Genomic DNA, 19,812 nt, shown 5'->3' with positions numbered 1-19,812 from the left:
AAGTTTGGCCCCTGGCCTCGATCAGTGGGTGGAAGGATCCAGTGTTCCAGTGAGCTATGGTGTAGGTCGCAGATTCGGCTCAGATCTGGCATTGCTATGGCTGTGGTGTAGGCCGGCAGCTACAGCTCCAGTTGGACCCTTAGCCTGGGAACTTCCATATGCCACAAGTGCAGCCCTAAAAAGCAAAAAAAGAAAAAGAAAAGAAAAAAAATACAAACAAAAAATTGTATGGCATAGAAATAAAGAACTGTCCCTCAGAAGGGGTCCTGAAGGGCAGAGCTGGGGGAACCACAGTTAACATGTGAGAGTGAAGAGCTGCCAGAGGGGCTCCCCTGCCTCAGACCCCAGGTCCTGGCTTGCTCTTCTTGCGTGTGCCAGCAAGAAGCTGCTGCGGCTCCCAGGCTCTCACTTAGAATGAACCCTGATCTGTGCAGGGGAGTGTCCCTGCAGACCAGGAACCCACAACCTATTTCACTCTCTATTTTGACAACTGCAACAGGTGCCAAGGGCCGCCCTCCACCGACACAATCACAGAAAATAAGCAGTTCATTCATGTTTTTGTTTTGGCTTTGCAAAGGGGAGACAGTTTGAGGCTAGAGTCCAAGGAGGAAGAGAAAGCATACAAACCGCACCTCCACCAGGGCAAACTTCTCCTCACTGGTGTAGTTGTAGCGGGTGGCCCGCTCATACTCCTCAGCATTGTCGGGGCAGTCCTTGTTGGAGTACTTGTCCGTTGGGTGCACAAGTTTCCATGAGTACTGGTGTGGTCAAAAAGGAGAGACGGTCACACTGAATACAAAATGCTTAACTGCTAGTCCACCTCACAGGGCCATTGCCAGAGCCACCAAAGGTCCGCCTCCTACTGTTCATTGAGTCTGAGAGTCACACACAGTCATGTGTGCTGGAGCACACACACATACACATACACCCTATGTATGCATACAGACACCCACTACACATGCACACACACACACCATATGCATACACACACTTAAACGCATGCACACACAATCTCTTTCCATAAAACTGCAAAACATTCTGGCCACAAGACTTCAGGTTTAAATAATGTATCAGAAATTTAGGGAATGCCTCAGGTAAAACAGCCTGGATAGTTTGTGTGGATTATCTAAGACTATAAGCATTTCATCACCACCATTTTAAAAAGAATTAGCCTTTCATATGATCAGGAATCCAACCAGAAATAATAATCCTTGTCTGCACAAAATAAACAAAAGGAGGGAAACTCTTCTATGACTTACAGGTATCCAAATCCTTCTAGCATCAGAAACTACTTTACTAATCCAAAACAGAAGAAATTGATGGCTAGAACCTCACAGAGACCATGTTGTTTAAAAAATGACAATTAGGAGTTCCCATCGTGGCGCAGTGGTTAACGAATCGGACTAGGAACCATGAGGTTGCGGGTTCGATCCCTGCCCTTGCTCAGTGGGTTGACGATCCGGCGCTGCCGTGAGCTGTGGTGTAGGTTGCAGACGCGGCTCGGATCCTGTGGCTCTGGCGTAGTCTGGCGGCTACAGCTCTGATTGGACCCCTAGCCTAGGAACCTCCATATGCCGCGGGAGCGGCCCAAGAAATGGCAAAAAAAAAAGACAAAAAAAAAAAAAAAAGACAATTAAAAATCATTGTTAACAGGAGTTCCCATCTGTGGCTCAGCAGTTAACGAATCTGACTAGCATCCATGAGGACGCAGATCTGATCCCTGGCCTTGCTCAGGTGGTTAAGGATCTGGTGTTCCTGTGAGCTATGGTGTAGGTCTCAGACATGGCTCGGATCCTGCGTTGCTGTGGCTATGTTATAGGCCAGCAGCTGCAGCTCCAATTTGACCCCTAGCCTGGGAACCTCCCTATGCTACAGGTGCAGCCATTAAAAAAAAAAAAAAAAGTAACAGTACAAATTCAATTATATCAGTATATTTAAAATAAGGCCCTTTTGCTGTATAACAAGGGAACTATATCCAGTCTCTTGGGCCAGACCATGATGGAAGATAATATAGGAAAGGTAACGTATATATATATATATATATATATGACTGGGTCACTTTGCTATACAGCAGAAATTGGCACAACATTGTAAATCAACTGTAATAAAAAATTTTTTAGGAGTTCCCGTCGTGGCGCAGTGGTTAACGAATCCGACTAGGAACCATGAGGTTGCGGGTTCGGTCCCTGCCCTTGCTCAGTGGGTTAACGATCCGGCGTTGCCGTGAGCTGTGGTGCAGGTCGCACACGCGGCTCGGATCCCGCATTGCTGTGGCTCTGGCGTAGGCCGGTGGCTACAGCTCCGATTAGACCCCTAGCCTGGGAACCTCCATATGCCGCGAGAGTGGCCCAAGAAATAGCAAAAAGACAAAAAAAAAAAAAAAAAAAAAAAATTTTAAATAAAATAAAGATAAGGCTCTTTATTTGTAATATATGTAAGTGAAATATACATTGAGCTATCTTACAAACATTTAAACTAACATATATTCTTATTTCTAGTGTCAAAGATAAAAAGCCAACTTGTTCTTAATCCGAAGAGCAAGATTAATGCAGAAAAATATATAATTTAGTCAATTTCTTGCCAAGTTTGGGAAGAAAAGCACTTCTAACCAACTGGGGGTACATTTCCAAATAAAAGTGGGAGTGCCCACCACTTCCATCACGTGAGCGCTCCACTGCGACAGCAGCTGCAGGCCCTGCAGTGCCAGGTCGAAGAGCTTCCGGTACTCAGCGTCTGTCTTCTGAGCCTCCTGGCGGCCCGAGCCTGTGACCACCTAGAGATGACAGAGCATTGAGAAGTCACCGATGTCCAGGAAACCACCCATCAAACCCACTCAAAGAGCCAAACCGGAATGAACACTCCCCAAAGTAAGAAATGATGTGAACACAAGACTGCCAACTGCATCAAAAGATAAGGCACCTGCAGAGCCCTCGCCATGGGCATCCACAGCTCAAAGCCCAGAGGAAGGCTGCTGCAGACGGTGCTGGAGGGTCTCCAGACATGGTCCTTCCTGAGAGAAACACTTGCCTAGCTGTTTCCACTTAGCTAATAAAGGAAAATGTGCACATGTACACAATGTCACTGCTGTGACTCAGGTTCAATCCCTGGCCCAGGAACTTTTGCATGCCTCGGGCAAGGCCTCCCCCCAAAAAAAGAAAATAAAACCTTCGATTTAAGAATGTTTATCTACAGGCCAGGAAGGGTTAGGGTGGAGGGGAAGGCAGATTTCTTTGCATATACTTCCTCTGATACGTCTGGCCTTAGAGCCACAAAAACAAAAAATTATCTTGTGACAAAATTAAATTAGGAAAAAGCGATCCCTAAAACTCAAAAGCAAAATGCAACAATCAAGTGCAGGGCTGAACTGGCACATGAGCACAGAGAGGAACCATGCAGTGGAAATGCATGACATTAAGATTTTAGTCACTAAGGCATCCATTTCAGAGACATCCATTCTGAAGAAATATATTGCCAGCTATCCAAGTAGATAAAGAGCCAGCCTACCCATGAAGTTCCCCCTGTAGAAAGCTCATGGTGGAGTTCCCATTGTGGTGCAGCGGAAACGAATCTGACTAGGACCCATGAGGTTGCAGGTTCGATCCCTGGCCTCGCTCAGTGGATTAAGGATCTGACATTGCGGTGAGCTGTGGTGTAGGTTGCAAACTCGGCTCAGATCCTGCGTTGCTGTGGCTGTGGCGTAAACCAGATTTGACCTGGGAATCTAGCCTGGGAATCTCCATATGCTGCACATGCAGCCCTAAAAAGCAAAAAAAAAAAAAAAAAAGCAAGCCCATGGTGGCCAAAATAACTGCCAGACCTGCTTCTCCCCTCCTGCACCCTAATTCCCACTCTTACATTTTAAATTCACCAGGAATGAATCCATGAAATGTAAGCATCCAACCCTGGATACCAACAAAGGCAGAGCCCCAGGTCTGTGCACCTCCATTCCTCTCTACCTGTGACCTCACTGTGTGGCTCTGAGTGTCCTATGGTACCCTCTTGGACCTGTGCATGATCAACCTTGTTTTTTCAAAGTTCCCCGAAGGTCATCGCTGAGGGCATCTTGCAGTCATAATAAGGTCCACAGGGGCTGGCCCAGCCACAACACTAGCTCTGGCACGGGTGGGGGGCTGCCAGGAGCAGTACAGTTCCAGGCATCACTGGCGGTGTATAGGACACACAGGGGACAGGGGTCATGGCAAATGACACTGCATGGAACAAGGAAGATGGTGGGAAAGGCGTGTCAACGAATGCAATATACGGAACTTATCTGGACCCTGAGGCAAAAAAACCTGGAAAAATAAACCACAAATGATAATGAACAAATCGGAGAAATCTGAACAATGACCAGCTATTCAATATGAAGGAATACATACTTGCTGGTTTTTAGGGTGGGATGATATAATGGTTATGTTTTAAAAGGGCCCTTATCTTATAGAAACATGTAGAAAATATGTTATTTTGGCTTTGCTTCAAGCTAATCCAGACAGAGGCACAGGGCTGAAGGAATATTTGATTTGAAAAGGGGTAGGTAATGAAGCTAAATGTGGCACCCAAGGGCCACGACTGGTCTCTCTCCCTCTGTGGCCCTGAAAATTTACATAATGGAGAAGTCAGACGAAAACAGAAACACCTTTGCCCAGAACCTGTCAGAAAGTGACAGGGAGTTCCCCTCTGGCTCAGTGGAAATAAATCTGACTATCGTCCATGAGGACACAGGTTTAATCCCTGGCCTTGCTCAGCAGGTTAGGGATCTGGAGTTGCCGTGAGCTGTGATGTAGGTCACACACATGGCTCGGATCCTGTGTTGCTGTGGCTGTGGTGTAGGCCAGCAGCTATAGTTCTGATTTGACCCTTAGCCTCCTAGCCTGGGAACCTCCATATGCCGTGGTGCGGCCCCTAAAAAGACAAAAAGAAAAAGAAAGTGACCAGATCTGGGGCCTCAGGGAGTGTGCACACCTGCACTGACATTCCCGTGAACTACTCACACCCAGCTGCTATCCCTGCACAGAACAAATCCTTACCCGCTAGTGAGAGAAACTGCTAAACAAACAACTTGAAAATAAAATTAATAAAATAACTCGATTTACAGTAGCATCTAAAGTAATAAAGTACTGGAGCAGAGCAGGTTAAGGATCCAGCATTGTCACTGCAGTGGCTCAAGTTCAATCCCTGGTCTGGGAACTTCCACATGCCACAGGTGCAGCCAAAAAAAGAAAAGAAACAAAATCATACAACTCAACAATTTAAAAAAAAAAAAACAAAAACAAAACCCAATTTTAAAATGAGCAAATGACTTCAGAGACATTTCTTAAAGACAATATACAGTTGGCCAATGAGCACATGAAGATACTCACTTTCATTAAAGAAATATAAATTCAAACCACAACCAGATACCACCTCACATTCACTAGGATGCCTAGAATCCAAAAAAACAGACTGCAGGGAGTTCCCGTCGTGGCACAGTGGTTAACGAATCCGACTAGGAACCATGAGGTTGCAGGTTCGGTCCCTGGCCTTGCTCAGTGGGTTAACGATCCGGCGTTGCCGTGAACTGTGGTGTAGGTTGCAGACGCGGCTCGGATCCCACGTTGCTGTGGTTCTGGCGTAGGCCGGTGGCTACAGCTCCGATTGGACCCCTAGTCTGGGAACCTCCATATGCCGAGGGAGTGGCCCAAGAAATAGCAGCAACAACAACAACAACAACAACAACAACAAAAAGACAAAAAACAAACAAACAAACAAACAAACAAACAAACAAAAAAAACCAGACTGCAGCAAGTGTTAGCAAGGATGTGGGGAAGTCAGAGCCTCAGAGACTGCCGGGGGGAATGTGAAATGGAGCAAGCACTCTGAAAACAGCCTGGCAGTTCCTCAAAATGTTCATCACAGAGTTGCCACATGACTCAGCAGTTCTATTCCTAGATATCTACCCCAGAGAAATGAAAACTTATGTCCAAACACTTGTGCATAGATGTTAGACCAGCATTATTCATAACCCAACTGTCCATCAATCGACAACAGATGAATCAATCAAAAAAATGTAGTATGTCCAAGCAGTGGTGTATTATTCAGCCATAAAATTATAAATATTACAAATTTCATAAGCCACCCCTCCTCTGTGGGCCACACTGGCCTCTGGAGAGGGGCGAGGTCATATTTCCTCACTGGGGAGGAGGGCGGCCCACCTGGGATCCACGAGGAGGCAGCATGGCTGAGCATCTGAGCTGTCTTTCAGTCATTTTGGTTACATGATGACTAGTGCTTGGGGGTGAGGGACAGGGTGCTTGCGGTCCTGCAAAGGGCAGGGCCAGCAGATTGAGTTGTTCCCCCAAATGTAAAGGTCCTCCGGACAACCTGGAGGTGCCTCAGTCTCGAAAACCAGACCTCTCTACGTGGCCCTGAGTCCCTCTAGACCACTCACAGCACCTACGCCACTGACCACCGCTCTGACCCTGACCTTGGTGCCTTGTCCACTAAGACAAGAGGATGATGCGCCTCTGCTGCTCCCCCTCACTCCGACTTCTGACCTACCCACCCCCCCACCTGAGCAGTGCTGGCTGGGAGCAGGTACAGGGAATGTGACCAGTCCAAACAAGGACACAGAACACCCACCGGGGAGTTCCCGTCGTGGCTCAGTGGAAATGAAACTGACTAACATCCATGAGGAGGCAGGTTCGATCCTTAGCCCTGTTCAGTGGGTTAAGGATTCGGCATTGCCCTGAGCTGTGCTGTAGATAGCAGACGCGGCTCAGATCCTGCGTGGCTGTGGCTGTGGCATAGGGCTAGCGGCCATAGCTCTGATTCGACCCCTAGCCTGGGAACCTCCATATGCCACACGTGCAGCCCTAAAAAGACCAAAAAAAAAAAAAACCAGCTGCAGAGCTGGAGGGGATTAACAAGGCCCAAAGCCAGAGAAGCAGCACTTCCTCCTACACCCAACTGCAGGCCTCCTCTGGGCCCCCAACACGTCTTCTCCCGACCCAGGACTCCTGCTCTTCCCCCCCACTAGATGTGAAAGGGGAACAGGTCAGAACCCCACTTCTGTCCCCGACACTCTCCTCACCCCTCTCCTAGCAGGTTGGAACCATGGAACTGGACTAGGAAATGCACTTAGTTCTTGGTCTCACCTCAGTCCTTTCTTTTGAAATCCCTGTTAAAAAAGAAGATACTTTTTGTACAGCTGAACAAACTCCATTATATTTGCCTCGTCCATTAGAATGAGCGCTTTTTCAGTATTTGATGCTAAATCATGTTTCTCAAAGCCATTAGAGACAGGACTTGGGTGCAGAGAGTACAATGGCGCCCCAGGCCCCATGTCCTGGGTGAGCGCTGCAGGCAGGGGCCACTCACCTCGCTGTTGCTATATCGTGCCAGCTCCGAGATGAAGCGCATGTGGTCCTCTCGGATCTGGACCATCTGCTCGCAGATGTTGTACTGTGGGCTGCTGCTAGAGGATGTGCACGTCCACCTGGGGGTGAAGGGGAAACGTGCATTACCTGAGGGGTGCCTGGCTGAGGACACACTGCACAGCAGGCCCACCTGCTGCCCAGGGGAACCTGCATGTAGCAAGGAGGTGGGGGCGACACCAACAGAACACAGAATTCTCTGCAAGGGATGGGAGAGGGATCTGGCCTCATCTCCCCGGATCAGGGCTGTGTGCTCTATCTTCTCGTGTCTGCATTCTGGAAAAGCAACTGGAACGTCTCCTTAAGCAGCAAACCACTTTCCACAAAGCCGACAGGGGCTGCTAAAGTCAGGACACTGCGCTACGCTTGACACAATACTGCAGAGCTGGCAGGAACTAATATTTATTTTATACTCACGTGTGAAAACATAAGCCATAGTCCAAAACAAGTCAGCCAAAAACTCGGGGACAAATGTTATCCTTAATGAGAGAGTTGAAAATGACCTCACTTGGAAATTAGTGTTGCTGTAACTACCTATGTGCAACCCACCCAATTTCAGCAGCAGATAGTCAACTTACTGGGAAAAGTGCATCAAGAATTAAATCTAGGGGGAGTTCCCATCATGCTGCAGCAGAAACAAATCTGACTAGTATCAATGAGGATGTGGGTTTGATCCCTAGCCTCGCTCAGTGGGTTAAGGATCCAGCATTGCCATGAGATGTGGTGTAGGTCGCACACTCGGCTTGGATCCCGAGTTGCTGTGACTGTGGCGTAGGCCAGCGGCTATAGCTCAGATTAGACCCCTGGCCTGGGAACCTCCATATGCCGCAGGTGCGGCCCTAAAAAGAAAAAAAGAAAAAGAAAGAAATATAGGGAGTCCCCATTGTGGCTCGGCTGGTTAAGAACCTGACTAGTATCCATGAAGGTGCAGGTTCAATCCCTGGCTTTGCCCAGTGGGTTAAAGGATCTGGCATTGCTGTGCAATGCAGTGTAGGTTACAGATGCAGCTTAGATCCCATGTTACTGTGGCTGTAGTGTAGGCTGACAGCTGTAGCTCCAATTCAACCCCTAGCCTGGGAACTTCCACATGCCACAGGTGTGGCCCCAAAAAGAAAGAAAATAAGAATTAAATCTGCTGGAGATCCTGGACAGAAAGCAGCTCCCTTGCACTCAGCACTATCTCACACCATGTTTTTAATAAGTTGGTCCCCTTGGCTTGAAGAAAAGGGTGCATGTAACCCATTTTCAAAATGATCAGTACACTGTCTCAAGCAGCATCACTTTTTTTTATGGCCACAACCATGACATATAGAAGTTCCTGGGCCAGGGATTGAATCCAAGCCACAGCTGTGACCAATTCCAAATCCTTCAACCCTAGGATCAAACTCGCCCCTCCATAGTGACCCAAGCTGCTACAGTTGGATTATTTATTTTTTCTTTTTACAGCCGCACCGTGGCATATGGAAGTTCCCAGGCTAGGGGTTGAATTGGAGCTACAGCTGCTGGCCTACACCACAGCCACGGCAACACAGATCCAAGCCAGGTCTGCAACCTACACCACAGCTCACGGCAATGCCAGATCCTTAACCCAGTGAGTAAGGCCAAGGATTGAACCTGCATCCTCATGGATACGAGTCAGGTTCGAAACCCACTGAGCCACATCAGGAACTTCAGCAGTTGGATTCTTAACCCACTGCACCACAGCAGGAACTCCAAGCAGCCTCACTTTCTAACTTTCTGAATCCACTACAGGATGATGTTGATGAGGCCTTAGCCAAGGCAGCTCCCCGAGTCTGCAGTAAGCACACACGTCCCAGGCCCTTCAACAGGGTCACCCTCAACACACCCACGTCCCCTGCAGACCACAGACATCATATCAGACATTATATCAGGTGGGGCAGAGGGCCCAGAGTCCGATGCCAACCTCTGCTCACTCTGTGCCTTCCCCCTCTGGGCCAGGCCCAGGCACTGGGCTCTCAGAGCTGATTGCTGCACGCTCAGCCACCTCCCTCAGTGGCTGGGAAACACAGCATTTGACTGGTAATAATGACCATCAACTTGCAATAGATCATATGAAAAACAAAGCAAGCATGCAAGTCTCCTTGTTTCTTAATTCTCCTGCTGATTTTACCACCACTACATCAGGGTTTGTGAGGGTAGGAGCTATTAGGAATTGCATGTTGTTAACTTGAACGGAGGCATGGCAGGACCATTTACACCATGAAAATCAGCTCACACTCCCAATCAGAGCTCAAGCTGATGCTTAAGCGGACAGAGTGAGTGTAATTCGGAGTATGTAATCCAGAGAACGTAATTTAGTGAATATAATTCAGAGGAAGGCAGTCATATATCAGATTTAATGGCAGATGTGTCAGAAAGCTGGCACAGAGGTCGGCAAACTACATTACAGCTCAGACCTGAAGTGATCAGTTTTTGTACGGCCCTAGAGCCATACAAAATGGTTTTTACAGTTTTAGAAAGTCATTTACCGGAGTTCTCTTCCTGGCTCAGTGGAATCAAATCTGACTAGCATCCATGAGGACGCAGGTTCAATCCCTGGCCTTGCTCAGCGGGTTAAGGATCCAGCCTTGCCATGAGCTCTGGTGTAGGTTGCAGACACAGCTTGGATCTGGTTTTGCTATGACTGTGGTGTAGGCCAGTGGTACAGCTCTGATTCAACCCCTAGCCTGGGAACCTCCACAGGCCACAGATGTGGCCCTTAAAAAAAAAAAAAAAAAAAAAAAAGCAATTTACAAATAACAACAAGAGAGAATATGTGACTATGTGACCAGAAAGGCCCAACATGTTTACAATTTGGCCTTCACAGTAAAAGACTGCTAACTTTTGAGTAAAGAGATTGAGATGCAAGTGTATTTTTCAAAATCGTGGCTGAATGGTGATCACACATTTGCCAGGTCAACAAAAGCATCCTATGAGACTCAACTGGCTATGTGGAAGCCACAATAAAGAATATTGTATATTATTATCATTTGTAACCGTGAGATGCAGATCCTTTCTGGCAGGGGTTGGCCAACTTTCTCAGTACAGGTCCAAAAAGTCAGTACTTTAGGACCTGGGTGCTATACTGTCTGTCACATCAGTCATAGAGCCATCGTCTTTTAAAAAACAAACAAACAAACAAACTTTAAAAATGTGAATACTGGAGTTCTCGTCGTGGCTCAGCAGTAACAAATCCGACTAATATCCATGAGGATGCAAGTTTGATCCCTGGCCTTCATCAGTGGATTAAGGATCCAGAGTTGCCGTCAGCTATGGTGTAGGTTGCGCACACAGCTCAGATCTGATGTTGCTGTGGCTGTGGTGTAGGCCAGCAGCTGTAGCTCCAATTTGACCCCTAGTCTAGGAACTTCCATATGCTATGGGTGTGGCCCTAAAAAAAAAAAAAAGCAAAGACCATTCTCAATAATATCAACAACAGAGATCTTACAAAAATAGGATCACTCTGGATTTGGCCCTCAGCTGATAGTTCTGTAACCTCTCTAAGTTACATATAAATATTTCTCCCCACCACCACTAGGCTGGTTGTTCAGCATTTACCAGCACACCACTAGTCACAGAATCTGTTTATACTTCCCTATTTGTGACCATCACCGTCTAGTAGAGCTCTCTGGGGTGATGAAAAAGTTCTATATCTGTGCTGAACAACACAGTAGTCCCTAACTATTAAATATTTGAAATGTGGTTATCCTACTAAGGACATAAATTGCATTTATAAATGAATTTTTTTTTTTTTTTTTTTTTTGTCTTTTTAGGGCCTCACCCACAGCATGTGGATGTTCCCAGACTAGGGGTCAAATCGGAGCTGTAGCTGCCAGCCTACGCCACAGCCATAGCAATGCCAGATCTGAGCCGCGTCTGCGACCTACACCACAGCTCAAGGCAATGCCGGATCCTTAACCCACTGAGCGAGGCCAGGGATTGAACCTGCGTCCTCACGGATACTAGTCAGATTCATTTCCACTGAGCCATGACAGGAACCCCTCTAAGTGAATTTAAATGTAAATAGCCACATGTGGAAAAGGCCACCATATCAGGCATTCAGTTCAACATGGTTGAAAATGTGAAAGGTGGCATCTCTGGATAGATAAGTGCAGTGCCATAAATGACAGTAAGAACACCGGAGGATGGTCTGTAGGGGTACCTCTCTCTCCACCTACCGAGATTTATTTTCCTCATAGTGAGCGCTGGTCTTGATGTATCTTGCCAGTTCTATTTGCATGTCCCCAAACAGCGGAACCACCTGGAGCTGCTGTACTCGAAGAACAGAAGAAAAAATCCCCATGGTCATTACATATGTTTAGTCACCAAATAAAATCACAAGAAGCATGAGTAAAGCTGATAATGACTGTGGGTTGAGCGCTATCTCTGCAAATCACTGCAAAAGAGTGAAAAACAACTTCTACATTCACTTTAACAAGAACAAAATAGAAGAACCGATGTTCATAAAACCAATTCAAATATTAAAATTAACCTACCTTGTCGCTAGATCCATGGTCATTTAGAAAAAAAATCAACTGTATTTCTATATATTAGGAACAAATAGAAAATGAAAATCTAAAGAGATAAAACTGCAGTAGCATCAAAAAATAAAATGTATGATGAAATCTAATAAAATATGTAGAATTCTAATCAAAAATGCTACCAAAAATTTTTTAAATTTTCATGAATGGGGAAATATACCAGGTTCATGTATTGGAAGACATGCTATTTTATTTTATTATTATTATTTTTTAAATGGCTGCACCCACAGCATACGAAAGTTCCCAGGACAGGTATTGAATCTGAGCACAACTGCAACCTAAGCTGCAGTTGCAATAACACTGGATTTTTTAACTCACTATGCCAAGCTGGGGATCAAACACTTAACTCCCCAGTGATCTGAGCCACTGCATCTGGGTTCTTAACCCATTGCCCCATAGTAGGAACTCCAAGACATGCTCTTTTAAAATATCCATTCTTGGAGTTCCCGTTGTGGCTCAGTGGTAACGAGCCTGACTAGTACCCATGAGGACACGGGTTCCATCCCTGGCCTCACTCAGCGGGTTAAGGATCCGGCATTGCTGTGAGCTGTGGTGTTGGTCACAGACGCATCTTGGATCTGGCTTTGCTGTGGATGTGGCACAGGCCAGCAGCTGCAGCTCTGATTCGACCCTCAGCCTGGGAACTTCCATATGCCATGGGTGTGGCCCTAAAAAGGCAAAAAAATAAAATAAATAAAATATCCATTCTCCCTAAATTGATCTATAGATTCATGGAATCCCAAATAATATCCCAAGAGGAAAAGTGGTTCAGGGTGTGGGTGTATGTCTGCATGTGTGTGTGTGTGTAGGTGTGGGAATCAGCAAGCCAACTCTAAAACCTATTTCAATGGATAGAAAATACTCAAGACAGTCATGAAAAGCATAACTGGAAGGCTTCCTGATAAGGTGATCTACTGGAAAGTTACAGCACCTAAGCTACCAGAGAGATCTGAGAACTTAAAGCAGAATCACAGACATGCAGAAACGTGCTTTATGACTCAGATGACTCCGCAGAGCAATGGGGGGGAAACAATCTTTGTAATAAATGGACAGAGTCAACTGGCTATCCATAATGGGGAAAAAAAAAAATCCAAGAATGTCAACCTCCAATCTCACAGCATACACATGGCCAGTTCCAGGAGGATTACAGACCTAAAGGAAAGGCAACTGTGATGCTTCTAGAAGGTAACATAAAAGAAAATTCTCAAGAGCCTGCTTTATCAAAGATTTCTTAAATTGGACATTAAAGATTGACATATTAAAATTAAGAACTTCATTCAGTTCACCAAATGACTCTGTAAGAAAGTGTTCAAGAAAGAGCCACACAGAGGAAATGCATGTATTTCAGAGCTCATGTATCCAACAAAGGACACATACCTGGATACACAAAGAGCTACACATCAACAGGGGAGGGAAAAGAAGGAGAGATTTAAAGGGCACGTCACAGAGAGAACACAAAGAAGACTAAAAATACTGTGAAAAGGCATCAGGGGACTTCCTGTCACGGCTCAATGGAAACAAATATGGTTAGCATCCATAAGGACGCAGGTTCGATCCCTGTCCTCACTCAGTGGGTTGAGGATCCGGCATTACTGTGAGCCGTGGTGTAGGATGCAGACACAGCTCAGACCCCATGTTGCTGTAGCTGTGACGAAGGCAGGCAGCTACAGCTCCAATTGAACCCTTAGCCTGAGAACCTCCATATGCCGTGGGTGCAGCCCTAAAAAGACAAAAAAAAAAAAAAAAAAAAAAAAAAAAAAAAAAAAAAAAAAGCCATCAGGAAAAACATTAACTAAACCACAAGGAAACACTAGCCAATAAAATCACAATGACAGTAGTACACACCCTTCAGGATCACCTCACGCAAAAATAAAGCCAAGCATTGGTGATGATGTGGAGCTCCGAGAATACTCATTCACTGCAGGTAGGGGGCGCAGTTCAGCACAGCCACGTGGGAGAGTTGTGAGCCTGTACCTCCTACCCTGAAAATGTGTATCCCCATGGCCCCCAATCCACCACTGGGTATTCATCCAATAGAAGTGTGCACAAGTCAGAACAGCACTGTTCGGACAAGAAACAATCTCACGTTGATCATGACAAAATGGATAAATAAACTGCAGTATAACCGCAAAATACAGTGCTACACCAATAAAAATAAAACGACTATGGCTGCAGGCTCCCACAGGGATGATCTGACAAAGTGAGTGAGGGCATCCAGACACAGAAGAATAAACATAGCAGGATTCCATTAGACAAGGTTCAAACCCAGGCAAAACCGGAGCAAGGTAGGAACCTGTCCGCCCCACCCCCACCTGCCACCACTGCATTTCCCAGGAAGGAATGGTCACAGAAGTTGACCTCCCAAAGCTCACACTGCACAGACTTCAATAAAAAGGTGTACCCCCCCAAAAAAAAGGTGTACCCCAAAACTGTAACCTCACCTTGAAGTACTTGTCGATTTTGGATAAGTTTATTCTTTTCTTGGCATCTAGTTTATAAATGTTGCTGACACTCCCATCCATCAAGTACAGACCAAATCCCATGACCTGAAAACCACAAAATGGCACAGAAAGCTCAGACCTGTAAGTTGAATTACCCATGAACACTTCACTTAACAGTACTACTACGGTTCAGAATTTGGACATGACAATTCGTTCTTCTTTCAAAAATCACCTTTTAAAAAATTTGACCTTCAACACTACATTAGTTCCAGATGCACACCATGATGATTTGATATTTCTATGTATTAGGAAATGTTCACCACACGAACAATCTAGTTACCACCTGTCACCATGCAAAGATACTACTACATTAATGACTGTATTCCCTACACTATACACTGCATCCCAGTGACTCATTTATTTTGCAACCACAAGTCTGTAACTCTTGATCTCTCTCACCTATTTCATTCAACTCCCTCCCACCCAGAGCCCTTCCAGGGAACCTCCTATTCTCCATATCTATGAGTATGTTTCTGATTTATGTTTGTTCATTTGTTTTTTGTTTTTTGTTTTTAGATTTCACATATAAGTGAAATCACATGTTATTTTTCTTTCTCTGACTTATCTCACTTAGGATAATACCCTCTAGGGCCATCCATGTTGTCACAGATGGCAAGATTTCATTCTTTTTTATGGCTGAATAACCTTCCATTATTTATATAAAATCTTCTCATGCCTCCATCAATGTACACTTGGGCTGCTTCCATGTCTTGGCTATTGTTAACAATGCTGCCACAATGAACACTGGTATGCACATATCTTTTGGAATTAGTGTTTTTGTTTTCTTCACATAAATATCCAGAAGTGGAACTGCTGGATCCTATGGGATTTTGACTTTTCATTTTTTGAAGAACCAACCTACTGTTTTCTGTAGTGACTGTACCTTCACTGTGCAAAAGCTTTTTAGTTTGATGTAGTCCCATTGGTTTATTTTTGCTTTTGTTTCCATTTTTTGAGGAGGCATATCCAAAAAATATTGCTAAAACTAATCTCAAAGAGTGTTCTGCCTGGAGTTCCCATCGTGGCTCAGTGGTTAACGAATCCGACTAAGAACCATGAGGTTGCAGGTTTGATCCCTGGCCTTGCTCAGTGGGTTAAGGATCCAGCGTTGCCGTGAGCTGTGGTGTAGGTCTCAAATGCGACTTGAATCACGTGTTGCTGTGGCTCTGGCATAGGCCTGCGGCTACAGCTCCGATTTGACCCCTAGCCTGGGAACTTCCATATACCATGGGTGCAGCCTAGAAAAGGCAAAAAGAGTGTTCTGCCTATGTTTTCTTCCAGGAATTTTATGACTTCAGGCTAAGTCTTTAATCCATTTTGAGTTTACTTTTATATATGGTGTGATAGCATGGTATTTTCTTCCTTGTGATGCAACAGAATTACTGGGCTACTACTGGAGTGCTTGATCCCTTTGCAAATAGCTGTCCAATTTTCCAAGCACCATTTAATGAAGAGGTTTTTTTCCCCATTTTACATTCTTGCCTTCTTTGTCACACAATAACAGACTATAAAGTGTGGGTTTATTTCTGGGCATCTCTATTCTGTTCCACTAATCTATGTGTCTGTTTTGTTCCCCAGTACCATCCTGTTTTGATTACTGTAGCTTTGTAGTATAGTTTGAAATCACAAAGCATGATACCTCCAGCTTTGCTCTTCTTCCTCAAGATTGTTTTGGCTGTTTGGGGTTGTTTGTGTTTCCATACAAATGTTAGAATTATTTGTTCTAGCTCTGTGAAAAATACCATTGGTATTTTGATAAGGGTAGCCCTGAAACTATGGATTGCCTTGGGTAGTATGGCCATTTTAACAATATTAATTCTTCCAACCCCATAAGTACAACAAGTCTTTCCATTTGTTTGTATTGTCTTCAATTTCTTTCAGTGTCTTATAGGTCTTTTATTTCCTTGGTTAGGTTCATTCCTAGGTATTTTATTCTTGTGATGCAACAATAAATGGGATTTTTTTTTTTTCTCTTTACGGCCACACCTGCAGCATATGGAAGTTCCTAGGCTAGGGGTCAAATCAGAGTTGCAGCTGCTGGCCTATGCCACAGCAAAGCTAGATCTGAGCCGCACTTGCAACCTATGCTACAGATCACAGCAATGCCAAATAGTAACCCACTGAGTGAGGCCAAATAGTAACCTGCATCCCCATGGATACTACGTCACATTCTTAACCCACTGAGCCACAACTGGAACTCCCTAAATGGGTTTTTAAATTTTTTTCTTTCTGATAGTTTGTTGCTAGTATATAGAACCACAATAGATTTCTGTATATTAACTTTTTATATACTGCAACTTTACTGAGTTCATGTATTAGTTCTAATACCTTTTTGCTGGTGTCTTTAGGACTCGTTATGTATAGTATCATGTCATCTGCAAACAGTGACAGTTTTACCATTTTCCTTTCTTATTTGGATTCCTTTAATTTCTTTTCCTTGTCTGACTGATGTGGCTAGGACCACATCAATACTATTCATAGTATTTTATTCAATACTACATTGAACAAAAGTGGTAAACTGAGAATGGACATCCTTGCCTTGTTCTTAATCTTAGAGGATATGCTTTCATTGTTGAGTATGATGTTAGCTGTGAGCTTGTATATGGCTCTTATCATCTTGAGGTATGTTCCCTCTATATCCACTTTGGGGTTTTTTTATCATAAATAGATGTTGAATTTTGTCAAAAGCTTTTGCTGCATCTATTGAAGTGACTGTGTGATTTTTACTCTTCAACTTGTAAACACAGTGTATCACATTGATTGATCTGTGGTTACCAAACCATCCTTGCATCCCTGGGATAAATCTTAATCATGTTGTATGATCCTTTTAATGTACTGTTAAATTTGGTTTGCTAATATTTTCCTGAGGGTTTTTGCATCTATGTTCATCAGTGATATTGGCCTATAACTTTTATTTTTATTATTATTATTATTATTATTATTATTATTATTATTATTGCCTTTCTGCCTTTCCTAGGGCCACTCCCACGGCATATGGAGGTTCCCAGGCTAGGGGTTGAATTGGAGCTGTAGCCACCAGACCTACACCAGAGCCACAGCAACGTGGGATCTGAGCCACATCTGCGACCTAAACCTCAGCTCATGGCAATGCCAGATCCTTAACCCACTGAGCAAGGCCAGGGATCGAACCTGCAACCTCATGGTCCCTAGTCGGATTCGTTAACCACTGAGCCACAATGGGAACTCCTGGCCTATAACTTTTGTATGTGCAATATCTTTGTTTTTGATATCAGGGTGATGCTGTCCTTGTAGGAGGAATTTTTGTAACATCTTGAAGACAGGTATTAACTCTTTTTAAGTGTTAGGTAGAATGCGCCTGTGAAGTTGTCTGGCCCTGGACTATTGTTTGTTGGGGGTTTACCGACTACAGATTCAATTTTATTAGTAATAATCAGTCTATTTTCACAAATACTTTCTCTTTCTTCCTCATTCATCTTGGGAGACTGTACATTTCCAGCAATTTATCTGTTTCTTAAAGGCTGTCCATTGCACTGGCATATAATTATTCATAGTAGTCTCTTATGGTCCTTTGTATTTGTGGTGTTGGTTGTAACTTCTTTTTCATTTCTGATTTTATTGATTTGGATCCTCTATTTTTCTTGATAAACTAAAGGTTTATCAATTCATTTATCTTTTTGAAGAACCAGCTCTTAGTTTTTTTGATCTTTTCCAGTATTTTTTAGTCACTATTTCATTTATTTTCACTCCAATCTTTATTATTTCCTTCTACTAACTTTGGGTTTTTCTAGTTCCTTTAGGTTTAAGTTTAGATTAGTTATTTGAGATTTTTCTTGTTTCCTAAGGTAGGTTTGTATTGCTATAAAATTCCCTCTTAGAACTGCCTTTGCTGTGTCCAATAGATTTTGGATCATTGTGTTCCCATTTTTCATTTGTCTCCAGGTATCTTTTTAATTTCTTCTTTAATCAGTGATTCATTTGTTCTTTAGTAGCATATTGTTTGGCTTCTACATGGTTGTGGTTTTCTGTAGGTTTTTTTTTTTTTTTTTTTTTCCTTGTACTTGATTTCTAGTCTCAGTGTTGCGGTCTGAAAAGAGGCTTGAAATGACCTCAATCTTCTTAAATTTACTGAGATTTGTTTTGTGGCCTAGCATGTGATCTACACTGGAGAATATTCCATGCACTTGAAAAGAATGCACATTCTGTTGCTTTTGAATGGAATGTTTGCTCTATATGTAGCTATTAAGTCCATCAATCTAATGTATTATTTAAAATCAGTGCTGCCTGATTGATTTTCTGTCTGGATGATCTGATTTTGATGTAAGTTAAAGTCCCCCACTATTACTGTGTTACCATCAATTTCTGCCTTAATGTTTGTTAACATTTTTTACTATTTACATTTGCTTCTGTATTTAGGTGTTCCTATGTTGGGTGCATATATATTTACAACTGGATAGATCTCTTTACCACTGTGTTATGTCCTTCTTTGACTCTTATTACAGTCTTTGTTTGGTCTATTTTGTCTGATATAAGAATTGCCACCTTGGCTTTCTTTCCATTTCCATTTACATGACATATCATTTGTCATTACCTCCCTGTCAGTCTTTGAGTCTTTAGATCCAAAGTGAGTCTCTTGAAGGCAGCATACACATGGGTCTGGCATTTTTAATCCATTCAGCCACTGTATGTCTTTTGTTTGGAGCATTTAGCCCATTCACATTTAAGTTAATTATTGATAGGTACATATTTACTATCATTCTGTTCATTGTTTTCTGGGATTTTTAATAGTTCCTTTTTGTTCTTTTCTTCTTCTTTTGCTCTCTTCCCTTGTGATCTGATGACTATCTTTAGCGTTATATTTTGATTCCTTTCATTTTTGCGTATCTATTACAAAAAAAATTGGGGGTGCACCTGTGGCACGCAGAAATTCTCAGACCAGGGATTGAACCTGAGCCACAGCAGTGAACCTGGACCACTGCAATAACAAGGTCAGATACTTAACCCACTACACCACAAGGGAACTCCCTTTTATAAATTTTTGATTGTGGTTATCATCAGGTTATACAGCAACCTATATACATACGTTATTATTTTGTTGTGATCTCTTAAGTTCAGATGCATTCTAATAGCCTTGCATTTTTATTCCCCTACCAACACTTAATGTTTTTGACATCATAACTTCCATCTTTTTGTTTTGTGTATCCCTCAACTACCTATTGTGAATACAGATGATTTTGCTACTTTTGTCTTTTAACCTTCCTACTAGCTTTGTATGTAGTCAATCTACTACCCTTACCATGCATTTGCCTTTACCAGTGAGATTTTTCTTTTTATAATTTTAATATTTCCAGTTTTGGTAAAAAGCACTTTTAAGGGTCCCTC

General features: G+C 43.6%; 1 protein-coding gene across 2 annotated transcripts in view; it reads right to left on the bottom strand.

The window, feature by feature from the left end:
* Window positions 1–19,812, bottom strand: part of CYFIP1 (cytoplasmic FMR1 interacting protein 1) — a 99,676-nt gene that overhangs the window by 42,996 nt on the left and 36,868 nt on the right. For both annotated transcript variants that reach the window (XM_084999708.1, XM_084999707.1), the window contains exons 9-13: window positions 14,392–14,496; window positions 11,588–11,679; window positions 7,354–7,471; window positions 2,651–2,773; window positions 633–758 (exon numbers count right to left, since the gene is read on the bottom strand). In XM_084999708.1, the coding sequence (XP_084855834.1) occupies window positions 633–758; window positions 2,651–2,773; window positions 7,354–7,471; window positions 11,588–11,679; window positions 14,392–14,496 (564 nt within the window). The remainder of the gene's footprint in view (window positions 1–632; window positions 759–2,650; window positions 2,774–7,353; window positions 7,472–11,587; window positions 11,680–14,391; window positions 14,497–19,812) is intronic.

Source organism: Sus scrofa, chromosome 15, assembly GCF_054392235.1.
Source record: "Sus scrofa isolate SSC_HxYL_T2T_F1_AM1 chromosome 15, Sscrofa_HxYL_maternal_Yorkshire_Landrace_v2.0, whole genome shotgun sequence".
Classification (NCBI taxonomy): Eukaryota; Metazoa; Chordata; class Mammalia; order Artiodactyla; family Suidae; genus Sus; species Sus scrofa.
This window is presented reverse-complemented; position numbering and strand designations above follow the sequence as displayed.